Source organism: Cucurbita pepo, chromosome LG03 (assembly GCF_002806865.2).
Source record: "Cucurbita pepo subsp. pepo cultivar mu-cu-16 chromosome LG03, ASM280686v2, whole genome shotgun sequence".
Classification (NCBI taxonomy): Eukaryota; Viridiplantae; Streptophyta; class Magnoliopsida; order Cucurbitales; family Cucurbitaceae; genus Cucurbita; species Cucurbita pepo.
Window position 1 is genome coordinate 13,563,696 of NC_036640.1, and position 13,328 is coordinate 13,577,023.

The 13,328-nt window shown below is 35.3% G+C and overlaps 3 protein-coding genes across 4 annotated transcripts in view; all 3 read left to right on the forward strand.

Moving 5' to 3' along the window:
- The window catches only part of LOC111790625 (probable protein S-acyltransferase 12), a 6,945-nt gene extending 4,026 nt beyond the window's left edge, over positions 1-2,919 (forward strand). Inside the window, exons 8-10 of one of the 2 annotated variants that reach the window (XR_002814506.1) lie at positions 73-198; positions 1,875-2,497; positions 2,623-2,919. The gene's annotated coding sequence lies outside the window, so the exon portion shown is untranslated. Of the gene's footprint in view, positions 1-72; positions 965-1,874; positions 2,498-2,622 lie in introns of those variants that run through there. The other variant, XM_023671610.1, reaches the window with a different exon arrangement.
- A 477-nt stretch (positions 2,920-3,396) lies between these two features.
- LOC111790623 (CBL-interacting serine/threonine-protein kinase 9-like) lies at positions 3,397-8,656 on the forward strand. Its single transcript, XM_023671608.1, has 14 exons — positions 3,397-3,643; positions 3,748-3,810; positions 5,071-5,142; positions 5,316-5,423; positions 5,518-5,598; positions 5,957-6,010; positions 6,146-6,271; positions 6,357-6,446; positions 6,638-6,760; positions 7,310-7,417; positions 7,698-7,814; positions 7,906-7,962; positions 8,160-8,234; positions 8,343-8,656. Exons 1-14 carry the CDS (start codon positions 3,467-3,469, stop codon positions 8,415-8,417), a joined length of 1,326 nt encoding a protein of 441 aa, XP_023527376.1. The 5' UTR covers positions 3,397-3,466; the 3' UTR covers positions 8,418-8,656.
- Positions 8,657-9,610: 954 nt separating this feature from the next.
- LOC111790639 (3-ketoacyl-CoA synthase 1-like) lies at positions 9,611-11,615 on the forward strand. Its single transcript, XM_023671627.1, has one exon. The coding sequence runs from the start codon at positions 9,922-9,924 to the stop codon at positions 11,506-11,508; it is 1,587 nt and encodes a 528-aa protein (XP_023527395.1). The 5' UTR covers positions 9,611-9,921; the 3' UTR covers positions 11,509-11,615.
- The last annotated feature ends 1,713 nt before the right edge of the window (positions 11,616-13,328 follow it).

Consider the following 13,328-nt stretch of genomic DNA (forward strand, 5'->3'; position numbering starts at 1 on the left):
AATATTTATTAAAATTTAAGAAAAAAAAAAAAAAAAAAAAAGTTTGAAATCTTGATCATCATCTAATTTCAGGTGGTCCATCGTGATCCAAGGATGAAACTAAAGAAGAAGAAGTTGTGTCCATGGAAGTGCAGAAACTGGAGATGGAAACAGAGATCAAAACGAAGATGGGAGCAATCATCAGAACAAGGCTAAAAGGTACCATCCACTGTTGCTTCTGTGATCTATGGAACCGAACCGCCCACCAACCCATCAAAACCCCCCCCGACACACTCACCAAAACTAAAACCAGACATGCCCACACAGATTTAAGCCCTCTATTCTTCTGCCTCTTCTGCTCTCCCTCCCCCTTCATCACACCTTCAGTTTCTGTTCCCACCTGCATTTCTCTTGTGCGACAATCGATAGGTAGAACAAAAACTCACAAATGATCCATTGGAAGAAAACCCAGTTACTCTTATTTGCTAGCTTTAATAGGAAAGACCTGTGTTGTAATTGAAGATATCAGAGAGAGAGAGAGAGAGAGAGATAGAGAGAGAGAGAGAGAGAGAGAGAGATTGGGAGAGGGACAACATTTGGTAGCAAAATAAGAGAGTCGCATTGAGTATAACGTCACGCGTAGCTTATCAAAGTTGGTTTTGTCAATTAAAGGATTATAAATATGGATGAAAGAGAAGGATTGGCACTTGTTGGGAGGGATCAGTACTTGGCGTAGCTTGTATCTGGGGTAGAGTTTGATTGATTTATTGCCTTTGATGACATTATGTGCCACGGCACCCACCTGACTACTCCCCCTTCTCTTCTTCATTATTGTTTCTCCTCTCCTGTTCAACCCAACTCCGCCTTCTATTCCTACCTTTAATTACTCTTCATTCATATGTCTGAATCTGAATGTATTTAAGGTTACATTAGTTTCTAAAGTCCACTCATAAATGAAAACAAACACATCACTATACGAGAGTAACTAAGCCTCTAATCTAGCATTCTACTTTCCTTCTTCTAGTTACCCTTCAACTTTGCATTTGGGTTCAACAATTTTACCCATAATGTTTGCATCTGGTTTCGTTAGGTCCCTCCATTGTATTTACTACTTTTGTTTAATTATTGGAAACGTTTATTTTAATTTAGTTTTAAAATTCCTCTCTCTTCTTTCCATCTTTAGTTGCCATCGTGGGAGACCCTAAATTTAACTAAAATGAAACCCAACTTAAATCTTAGTGAGTAAAAGAGTAATTTTTGAGTGGAAGTAGATTAGTCAACTCTTTCAAATGCATCTGCGTCATAGAAGCATTCATTCCAACTCAGCCTGCCCTGGATTCTTAAATAAGTTAAAAACCACTTATTTCTTACTCATATTTAGAAAAGGAAACAGCCCAACTATCACAAAAAAGTCCTCCTTTTGAGACACCCAATTAAAACCTGAACAACCAAAACCCTAAACAGATCAAGACAAGACACTGTCTCTTTCTTTATGCAGGCATGGGAGAAGAACTCATGACACCTCCTTATTTGGATTGGACAGAATAAAATTACAATAGTTTTGTGAAGAACACAACTGGGTTAGCTTCATATCATTATAATATTAGGAAGCTAAGACAGCAGTTTAAGTATAATTATAATCAATCATATCATATTTTATTTTTTTGAACAGAATTTGAGCAAAAAATTTGGCCTTCCTCCTAAGATTCTATTCCACACGCAAGCATGCTTCACTAATCATTTTGTTTTTCTTATCTCACTTTCGTCTCTCAGAAGTTAGCAATTGATATGCAAGCTTTGAAGTAGATACAATGCAAAATTATGTGGGTTTATGAAACATCAATAGGTCGAAGTTTATGGGGTTTTCAAACCTGATATTTTAAACTCTTTTGCAGGGGAAACATCTGCGGCCTTGTGACCTAAAAAACTTGAAAAAGAAGATAGAGGAAGAATCGAGTGTGATGAAAGAGTTACATTATATGTAGTTGATCATCAAATTTGAACAGATTTTTGGATGGCCGTAGTATTTTGATTTTGATCCATGGAAGTCATCGAAATGGGTTGATCCATGAAAGCAGAGATGAGAAGAGACATGATAACAAATATGGGTGTAGTCATCAAAATAAGACCAAAAGGTACCATCCATAGTTGTCTGTTTGTAGGATGAAAGCGAAACTCCCACCAACCAAACACAACCCCTCCCACCATGCTTGTCACTGCCATGGAAACCACCCAAGTTGCCATCTTACAGCTCTTCATATTCTCCTTCATTGCCGACTCCATTGCAAGTCCAGCTTCTTCTCCACCCGCTGCAAATCCCCATGTTTTTTGACCCATTACACACTAGGCCCTTAACAAGAACTGGATACGAGTGAAGCAAAAAGAATGAAGAAAAAGAAAACAGAGGGAGAAAGAGATGAGTGCAAAGGGGTTTTGAGGATTTGGCAAGTAATTGTTGACATGATACAAAGCGTGAGATTTTATCAAGGTTTGAAATTAGCATCAGCAATTGGCGTAGGTATCTACGGTTAGATTTTTATTGCCATTTATGCTATAATGTGATTTGATTCATTGTTTCTCATAAATCTGAGATCATCTTTGGAGCCAAGTTTTTTTTGTTTTTTTGTTTTTTTGTTTTTGTAGGTTGAGATGCAAATCCAATGGAGTTATTAGTGGGAGGTGAGGTCTGGTTGAGGCATTATTCCAAAAGCTTGGTGCCTCCAGACTATGGAAAACACCCAACAGAATTAAACTTAACCAAAATATCATAAACAAACCAACCAGCATATTTCTATGAGCGCAACCTGTTTGTTTCACTCTCCAACTTTTACTTCAAAACTTTTTTGAACATTCCATTGTTTTTTAATCACATTTTTTTTTACTTGTGCTTGAAATTTTATGTTGGACGGTTTATTCAAACTTTTAGAAATAGTTTTGATGGCGGAAACTATTTAAGAAATGTATTAATAGGAGTTGAGGAGACGTAGAGTTAATGAATGGAATATACTTGGAATTAATGAATGGAATATACTTGGAATTAATGAATGGAATATACTTGGAATTAATGAATGGAATATACTTAGAATTAATGAATGGTCAATTTTAAAATCATAACGAAAACAAATGAACAAACTCGAAAGCAAAAGATGTGGAATTAATTAAAGATGAAAGAAAGAAGCACAGCCACGGAATATTCTCCGTTGGCTCTCCAAAATTGCAATGCCAAGAGGCTAAGCATTGGATTTGGACGACGACGGACGGACGGACCCACGTTATCCAATACGCCTCTCTTTCTTTCTCTTCGCGCGCTTCATTCCTCCCATCCGTTTCTCTCTCCTTCTCTTCCAATTCCCATCCTTCTTTTCCTGTAATCCAAACAAACTTTTTTTTTTTTTTTTTTTTTTTTTTTTTTTTTTTGGATCAGCAAATTTGGGGTGTTTTTGTTTTCTCCATTTTTATTCTTTTTGTTTTGCCGACGTGGTGGAGAATGAACGTGAAAACTCCGGCGACGAGGACTCGTGTTGGGAAGTACGAGCTCGGCAAAACCCTCGGCGAAGGCACTTTTGCTAAGGTCAAGTTCGCGAAGAATGTTGAGAATGGTGATTATGTCGCCATCAAGATTCTCGACCGGGAACAAGTTCTTCGCCACAAGATGGTCGAGCAGGTATGGTGGTCTTCTTTGTTTTATGGGTTTTTTTTTTTGTTGGTTGTTGATAAGTCAGATCCTTCGAATTGAGAGTTTATTAACGATGACGACGATGATGGCAGATTAAAAGAGAGATATCGACTCTGAAAGTTATCAAGCATCCGAACGTTGCTAAGATTTATGAGGTACCATGATCAGTTTACCCTGATTTCATTTCCTTGTACAGTTCGACATTGTTTGTTTTCTTGTATAAATCACAGGTTCACGTACTCTCTCTCTCTATATATATATATTTTAAAAAATGTGGTTCATTATGCTTCAAGATTAAAATGAATTGGAAAGTTTGGTTACCACTAGTTTGGCATGAAAGGTTACTAGGATAAGCTTGAGTGAGCGTCGGATTGTTGGTATGGACTTCCTTCTCTTGAAAATGTTGAATTGAACGCCGAATATCTAGGATTTAGTATCTTACCAATTTCCTTGGCAAACAAATGTAGTACTTCAAATAACTACCTCATGAGATTAGTCAAGGTATGTATAAGTTGGCCCAGATACTCATATTAAAGAAAAAAAAAAAAAAAAAAAAAAAAAAAAAAAAAAANGTCAATGTATGAGATTGTAGTGGCTTGATTATTATGATGAAAGATACCCTACGTATGGGTATACAAAGCCATTGTAAGATTAAAATTTGAGTGCGTTCATGGAATTAGTGTTCGATTCTAATGTTTAGTTGCACTGTGACAGTCTTTTTGTTTGCACATTGCTTACCTTCTCTAGATTTAGCTTGGATTGTTGCCACTAGATTTGACCTTTTTTTATATAAGGTATATTCTTTCATTTTTTTTTTTTCAATGAAAGCATGGTTTTCATTTTTAAAAAACAGTCTTGGATTCTTTATTTTATCTTATTGTTTTTTATTCTAATCTTCATTTGTAGCTCTTTTGGTTTTGTGTGGCTTTTGCCATTCTTTCCCATTTTCATAGATGATGGCCCCTGTAGTTGTAAATATGCACGTTTTCTTCCCTTGGTATATATCTTAATTAGTCGAAAAGTTATATTTAGCATGTTGTAAGAGGTTTTTTATTGTTGTCTATGAAAACTTCATTCAAGTTGGTCATTAAAAATTCTAAAGGCAGCAACAAGACCGCATAATTTTACTGGATTACCGGTTACATTGGCTTGGCCTTCACTAAGGTGCTTTGCTTGATGATATAAAATTGTACTTTTTTTACCCGGTTCTTACACTTTATAATGGTACATCGGGCAGCAAGATAAATAGTAGTTTTATTTTCCCATTCTTTGTTCATAAAAGAGCAAGGGGTATAGATTCGTGTGAAAGACACTTTTCTTTATACATTGTTTTCAATTTTACGGTCAAACAAGTGAGAAGAAAATAAGATACATTTTGGATGCGTGAACTTGAATTCTTCTGTTCATGTTGATAGGTTATGGCAAGCAAATCAAAAATCTACATTGTTCTTGAGTTTGTGGATGGAGGCGAGCTTTTTGACAAAATAGTAAGACAAAGTTGATGAGATTCATATTCATATTTGTATTTTACATCTGTACTTGGATGTTCTCTATAGATCCTTATCTAAATTTACTTTTATGACAATCTCCTAACCCAAGAGATTCTGTATTAACAGCCATTAGTACACTATTTAGATTTCTTGGACACTTTTATTTTTAGGCCGCAAAGGGAAGGCTCAAAGAGGATGAGGCAAGGAAATATTTCCAGCAACTTATTAATGCTGTAGATTACTGCCATAGTAGAGGAGTGTACCATCGAGATCTGAAGGTATTAATTGATATCCTGATCTTTTTAGAAACTGAACTTAGCGTTTTCAAGAAAAATGGTGGTGTTTACTTTATTGCTCTGTCTGCTTTTGCAGCCTGAAAATCTTCTTTTAGATTCACATGATGTTCTTAAGGTGTCAGATTTTGGATTGAGTGCATTTTCACAGCAAGTACGAGTGAGTATTACACATTTTTCCAGGGGTTCTTTTAACATTGTTTCTGTCCAGTATTCTGTGTTCTTCTTCCTACAGCTTGATTATTCTCCATTTGCTGATTACTTCTTATTTTAACTTTAGTTTCTTACCTTGTGAGGAACAAAATTAAATAATGGAAATGATAGTGTAAGTAGGAGATGTTTGAAGCTTCTTCCCTTGAATATTTCTTTGAAAAGAAGTATTATAGTTTACATCAGATGTCTCAAATGTAGATTGAGATTGCTGCTTCCTTTTGGTATCAGATTTCACTCCTTTAGCCATTAGGCATTAGCTTTCTGTTTTATATAATGTCAAGGGATCATCAACACTATTGTTGCAGGGGGATGGTCTTCTTCACACTGCCTGTGGGACCCCAAACTACGTAGCTCCCGAGGTGTGCATATATGCTTCTTATTTCGATTATCCATTTGGGAGGATTTTGTATTTTGGTATCAGAATAAAGATTGTTAATTATAATTCTATAAAATGTGTGCTAAGTTTTGCCTTTGATTTTGATATACTACGTCAGGTCTTCAACGATAAAGGTTATGATGGTACATCATCTGATATTTGGTCATGCGGGGTCATTCTCTTTGTTCTTATGGCTGGCTTCTTGCCTTTTGACGAGCCAAATCTGATGTGTTTGTATACGAAAGTTAGTCCTTGTTTTGTTTTGTTTTGTTTTTTCCTACATATACAGATAGCGCCTGTTCTCAGAGTTCATATGATATGAAATTCAGATTTCGAAGGCTGATTTCTGCTTTCCATCATGGTTCTCAAATGGCGCTAAAAAACTTGTTCGCCGCATTCTTGATCCCCACCCTCTTACTGTAAGTTTATAACTCCTGTTTTAATGTACTCTCATTTTAGGTGTGATCTTCTGTATTTGTTTTTTCCTAAAGTTGTGATTTTGGAGCCGAAAATGATTTAACTGTTACTTTGTATCTTGTTAAAAAAAAAAAAAAAAAAAAATTTAACCATTACATTTTTCAAACTCTCATTTTCTTTCATTTCTCTGCAGCGAATAACGATAGCCGAAATTCAAGAAGATGCATGGTTCAAGAAGGGCTACACACCTGCTCAATTTGAAGTGGAAGAGGATATAACTCTCGATGATGTAGATGCCGCTTTTAGCAGCTCGAGGGTGAGAATTTTATTACTAAACAATGTCATTGAGCCACAGATTAATGTAGTGAAAGTGAGAGTCCAGATGCCCTCATTACTGGGATTATCAATATGTTTTGAAGCATGTGGTTGACTCACTCGAAGAATTAGCAGACCAGAAAATATTTGATAAGAAACAAAACCACTAGGTTAAAGTATTCGTATAATTAAATTTATCCTACCTATCTGCCTAAACTTCTTGGTTAAATGGTGATTTAATATGGAGTCTTATTCACATTTCCTCCCCAACTAATATTGATTTCTACTTGTTAGGCCATCTACAAATTTTCAAGCCCACGAGTGAGAGGGGAGTGTTAAAGTTTTGATATAATTAAATTCATCATACCCATGAGTTTAATCTTTTGAGTTGATGGGTGATTTTAACACACTTATATCAAAATCCTTCCCTAAATAAAGTCAGTTCATAATATTTCTTAAATCTCCTGTTTTTCTTCTCCATGCACACTTGATTTAATCATATAAAGACTAAAGTTTCTTCTAAGTTGTTACTTTCAAATTTTTATTCCAGGAACATCTTGTGACAGAAAGAAAAGAGAAGCCAATGTCCATGAACGCTTTTGAGCTCATCTCTAGGTCACCTGGTTTCAGTCTTGAAAATCTATTTGAGAAGCAGAAGGTACTTATATAGTAGTATTTATAATAATTCTACGGTTAGTGAATCTGTACAAGATACATTTTCATTTTGAACTCTGATGTCAAATTTCACCTTAATTCTACCTAGCTACAACTTGTAAGCCAAATTTTTGCTGATGAAATGATAATATTGCAATAAATGAGCTGAGGATATCCTATTTCTTGTGAGGGGTATGTGCACCTTAGATTGGTTTGATGACTAATTAATTCTTTGGAGGACATCAATTCTTTTGATTTATTTTTATTTTTATTTTTATTTTTAGACTGTTACAAAGAGAGAAACCCGTTTTACTTCGCAAAGTCCTGCAAATGAGATCATGTCGAAGATTGAAGAAACGGCGAAACCGATGGGGTTCAATGTACGAAAACGGGACTACAAGGTAACCCTATATTGACAACATGTGTAAGATTTTTATGTTTCTGAGATGAGTTTTGTTAGAACTCTTGTAATGAGGTTTGATGCCACTGCAGATGAAGTTACAAGGTGACAAGACTGGGAGGAAAGGACACCTCTCCATAGCTACTGAGGTATAGAAGAAAATATTATTACTGCTTAACATTATTAACCAATCTCAAACATCAAACTCACTTCAATACGATGCGAAAAGACGAGCTTCTAGGGAGTCTTCGTTCAGAATTGCCACCAATAGAGCTTTATTTGAAGTTCTATGGCTTCCTGTCAACATCTGATCTGATGCCAAACATTTTTGCCATTTGAACTCCAGGTGTTTGAGGTGGCACCTTCCTTGCATATGGTGGAGCTTCGGAAGACGAGTGGCGATACGCTCGAGTTTCACAAGGCATGTCAATCAGTATTCTTAGTTGAAATTGGAAAGTAAACACATAATTTCAAAGCTAAATTATACAAATGCTGTTTACTAATGTGCTTTTGGATTTGCATACGACAGTTCTACAAAAGTTTCTCTTCAGGATTGAAAGACATTGTGTGGAGAACTGATGAAAATACTGTTGAAGGGAGCTGATCTTTCTCTCTATCTCTCTCTCTCTCTCTCTCTCCTCATAACGCCGTTTTGAAGTTGATTCTTGAGATGCATTGCAGGTATCTCCTGTCGTCCAATCACCAACGTCGAAAAGAGAGGACTACATATTATAGAAGCCTAAGGAAATCTGTACTTTTTTTCTTGTTTCTCAAGAACTCGTTGAACACAGTAATTGTACAAATAATCAAAGTTTCTGTAATAAAAGATTTGATTTAACACTAGTTTTGCTTTTGCTTTTGCTTCTGCTTTCATCATCTGTTGGGTACATTTAGAGTATTAAGACTCAAAACAGAGCATGACTTGTAATTGATATGTACTTTGAGGTGGAAGTTTCAAATACCCATATCACTCTATTTTTTTTAATTTATAAAAAAGAGCTCTAAATGCTTCCCATATATAAGCCTATTTCTTCAAATAAAAATAATCACAATTTATGCTTTAGTACACTCAATCATAAGTAAGAATTTCAAATTTACAATGAGAAAAAATATTAGTATTTCGAATTTACAAGCAAGGTAGGGGAGAGAGAGAGAGAGAGAGAGAGAGAGAGAGAGAGAGCCCCTAAACCGAAAAAAGTAAGCTTGGGCTCTGCCCTCTCTCTGTTCTGAGTGTCTGTGATTGGATAAACTAAACCCAAAAGAAAGGACTTGTTTTAAAGTCAATGGTCCCTTCTTGTTTGAGACATAATGAAATAAGCACACGATAACAATATCATCAACTAATAGTAATAGCATCCTTCCAAAACAAACTTTATTTTTCAATAAAGTTAACACGAAACCGATAAGAGTAATATTGAGTAAGAAAAAGGTTTAAATTATTCATTCATATCTACAAACAAAAGAAAAGAAAAGAAAAGAAAAGAAAAGAAAAAGAGCTACATGGAATGGAAGTGACTCGGAGATGGAATTCCTTTTAGCGTGGAGCTAGATGTTTCCAACCCAAATAAGGCTGCCTACATACCCACAAGAGTGTGCACTGCGGAGAGAGGTGTCATTTAAGAAGATATGCAAATAAATATCTAACTACCACTCCCAAAACCACTACAATTTGAAAATGATTTCTCCATTTATTAAGTTCCTTATTAGATATGTCTCTCTCCAACTTACCTGCAGAGGTGTATGGTTGTTGACCTATCTCACCGTTCTTGGAACTACTCCCATTTATTTGAGAACCACACCTCCTCCTTCCTTCCTTCCTTCCTTTCACTTCTCTGCTATTCATATATATCTACTCTTGCTTGGTGCCGCCAAGTGCCAAACCCTCTCTGCCTCTCTACCTCTTTCCCTTTTTTTTTTCTCTGTGTTTCGCACCACCCAACCAGCTGGTAGTTTGAAAGAGGTGAAAGTCTTTGCCTTCATTAATTTCTGCCTCTATCCCTCTTCTTCTCTGAACTTCCTTCTCCTTGGATCTATATAAGCCTAAGATTTCAGAGAGTGCTGCACAAAAACTAAGACTATATCACAGAGAAATTAGCAAGACAGATAATATGAATAGCATTGAGATGGATGCAGAGAGACTAACGGCAGAAATGGAACTTAAGGACTCCTCTTCCATCATCATCAGAATCCGGCAACGCTTGCCGGACTTTCTGCAGTCAGTCAAGCTCAAATATGTCAAATTAGGATACGGGTACTCATGCAACTCTGCCACTACTCTTATGTTTCTAGTCATTTTGCCGCTGTTTATTTCCATTGCCATTCAGCTTTCCGGCTTCAAACTCTTCCGGGTGTCTGACTTATTGCCCACCACAAGATTTCAACATGGGATTGATGCAACTACGGCCGTAGCCGGTTGTCTCTCGATACTTCTCCTTGCCCTCTATTGTTCCAAGCGATCCACACCGGTTTATCTGGTAGAGTTTGCCTGTCACAAACCAGAGGATGCGAGGAAGGTGTCGGTGGACAGCTTCCTGGAGATGAGTGTAGAGAGCGGAGGCTTTCAAGAGGATGACCTTAAGTTCATGTCGAAAGTAGCAAAACGAGCCGGTCTTGGCGACGAAACCTACTTGTCGAGAGGAATTACTTCTCGGCCGCCGAATTTGTGTCTCGACGAAGCACGCTTCGAAGCAGAGACTGTAATGTTCGGCGCACTCGATGCTTTGTTCGAGAAAACCGGCTTGGACCCGAGTGAAATAGGAATTCTAATCGTCAATTGCAGCTTATTCAACCCCATACCATCACTATCCGCCATGATAGTGAACCACTACAAGCTTCGAACCGACATTAAGAGCTATAATCTCAGTGGAATGGGGTGCAGCGCAAGCCCTATCTCGATTACACTCGCTAAGGACCTTCTCAATGCAAACCCTAATACTTATGCTGTCGTTGTGAGCACCGAAAATATAACCCTAAATTGGTACTTTGGCAGCGATCGGTCGATGCTGATCAGCAATTGTCTGTTTCGGATGGGAGGAGCCGCTGTGCTGTTATCGAACAAGCACAGCGATCGATCCCGGTCAAAGTACGAGTTGATTCACACGATTCGAACACACAAAGGAGCTGACGACGAGAGCTATAATTGCGTTTATCAGAGAGAGGACGAGGAGGGGAAAATTGGAGTTTCACTGGCGCGCGAATTAATGGCGGTAGCAAGTGAAACATTAAAGACCAATATTACGACTCTAGGTCCTTTGGTACTACCATTTTCAGAGCAATTCGCGTTCTTCGTCTGTATGGTGAAAAAGAAAGTGCTGAAAGCAAAAGTGAAACCGTACGTACCAAATTTTAAGCTCGCATTCGAGCATTTCTGCTTCCATGCCGGCGGAAGAGCAGTGCTGGACGCTATGCAGAAGAACCTCCAACTGAATGAGTGGCACATGGAACCCTCGAGGATGACGCTGTACCGATTCGGGAACACATCGAGTAGCTCGTTGTGGTACGAATTAGCATATACAGAAGCAAAGAACCGGGTGTCGAAAGGCCACCGGATCTGGCAGGTGGCTTTCGGTGCTGGATTCAAGTGTAACAGCGCAGTTTGGAAGGCGCTGAGAGAAATTCCGGCGGCCGAGTGCGACCGAGTTAACCCATGGATCGACTCAATTGACGAATTTCCGAGGAAGGTCCTTGTTGAATAATGAAGATAGTGCGAATAAAGGCACGTGGGAGATTATGAGCGCTTGTGGGTCCTCTCTTTTAATGAAATAAAAACTGTCTATTTTATTATTATAATTATTTTTTTATCATTTTAAATCTCTTTATTTATTCCTCCTTTCAGGGAAACGTGAAGAAAGTGTGTGAATAAAAGTTAAGTTAAAACTTTGTTGAAAAATCAAAATATTATAAACTATTTTCACATTTTAGGATTAATTTCAAATTCAAATGTTTCCCATTTCTTTTAAGCTTTCAAATTATAATATTTCATCATTTACAATTTCATATAATTTTAATGAAAGTTGTAGACTCCATTTTTTATTGTCTCGATTAAATTACTAATTAATTAGCTAAGGATATATTACTTATAGTTAATTAGTTGGTTAGGATTAGACATAATAAAAAGATAACTTGATTCATTTTCATTAATTTTTTTTATTTATTAAGACTAGTTTTAATTAACCTAGTTAATAATATATAACAATAAATCAAATTTAAATCCTAATTAATAATAACAAGCTATAAGTAATAAACTTATTCAACATTCTATTGTAATAACTATTTTATATAAATTCTTTTGAATTACTTTTTTTATTATCTCATTAATAATTGATGACGATTCTACAAATTTATAAAAGTATCTTATTTAAAATAAGTTACTCATCCTATACTATATTTAATTTTTGAAATAAAACAATTTAATTATTATACCAAGTATTTAAAATTAAAATTTTGATTACTAAATAAATTAAAATGGTTGGACGTATGAAATTTTGATATTCTTTCATATCACACGAAACAGATATTTAATTCTACTTATTATATTCTCATATATCATATTTTCAAATATTTTATTTTTAGACATCTTAAACAAAACTTTCCGTAACATTTTAAATTTGAATTTAAAAATTTGAAACTTTATCTTATATAAATTTTGTTTTATACAGTGATGTGCCAATTTGTGATTTATGACATCACAGGTGGCAAAACATAGGTCCCCATGCGTGGAAAATCCCACAACATTATTTGATGTGAGATCATAATGATTACATAATAAAAAAGAAAAAAGTGACTTTATAGATGGTACTTCATATTTATTAAAAACTATTAATACTTTTTTAAATTGAGAAATAGAATTGAATTGAGAAATATTATTATTATTAGGAATGAGAAATAGAATTGAGATGAAAGATGTATATTCTTTATTGATATTCATAACCTTTAAATCGAATACAAGCTATGGGCCTACCAATAAAGAAAATATAAATTAATTAAATATTGAGAATAAAATAAAATATACTATAAATCAAATGATAAATGATAGAATATTAAGATATAATATCTAAGATATATTTCATAACCAATATATTATCCAAACATTATATCTCAACCGTTATATTTAAATACACTTTTAATCTTCGTCATAATTCTTCTAGTTTGTTGCAAGGAACTAACTTATTTTGAAAAAATGATTATAGAATTATAGGCGAAAACTATAGCTATGATGTTGTATTAATATAAAAAATTAAAGTTCTAATAACCATAAACTAACTCTACCCACCGCATAAATATATAGTGTGACATATATGTATATATGTATATATATATATAGTCGTGGGACTAACTCAATAAAGTAGTTAAAGTCAAGGAAAATCCTATTAATAAGGCAACTACCCATTAAATATGGTTTTTTTTTTTTTTAAAAAAAAAAAAAGTGTAAAAGAAAGTCATTAGTTTGGCAGCCAACCAAAATAGAATTGAATTTCATGCTTTATTTGAAACCTATTTATAAATTGAATTTTAA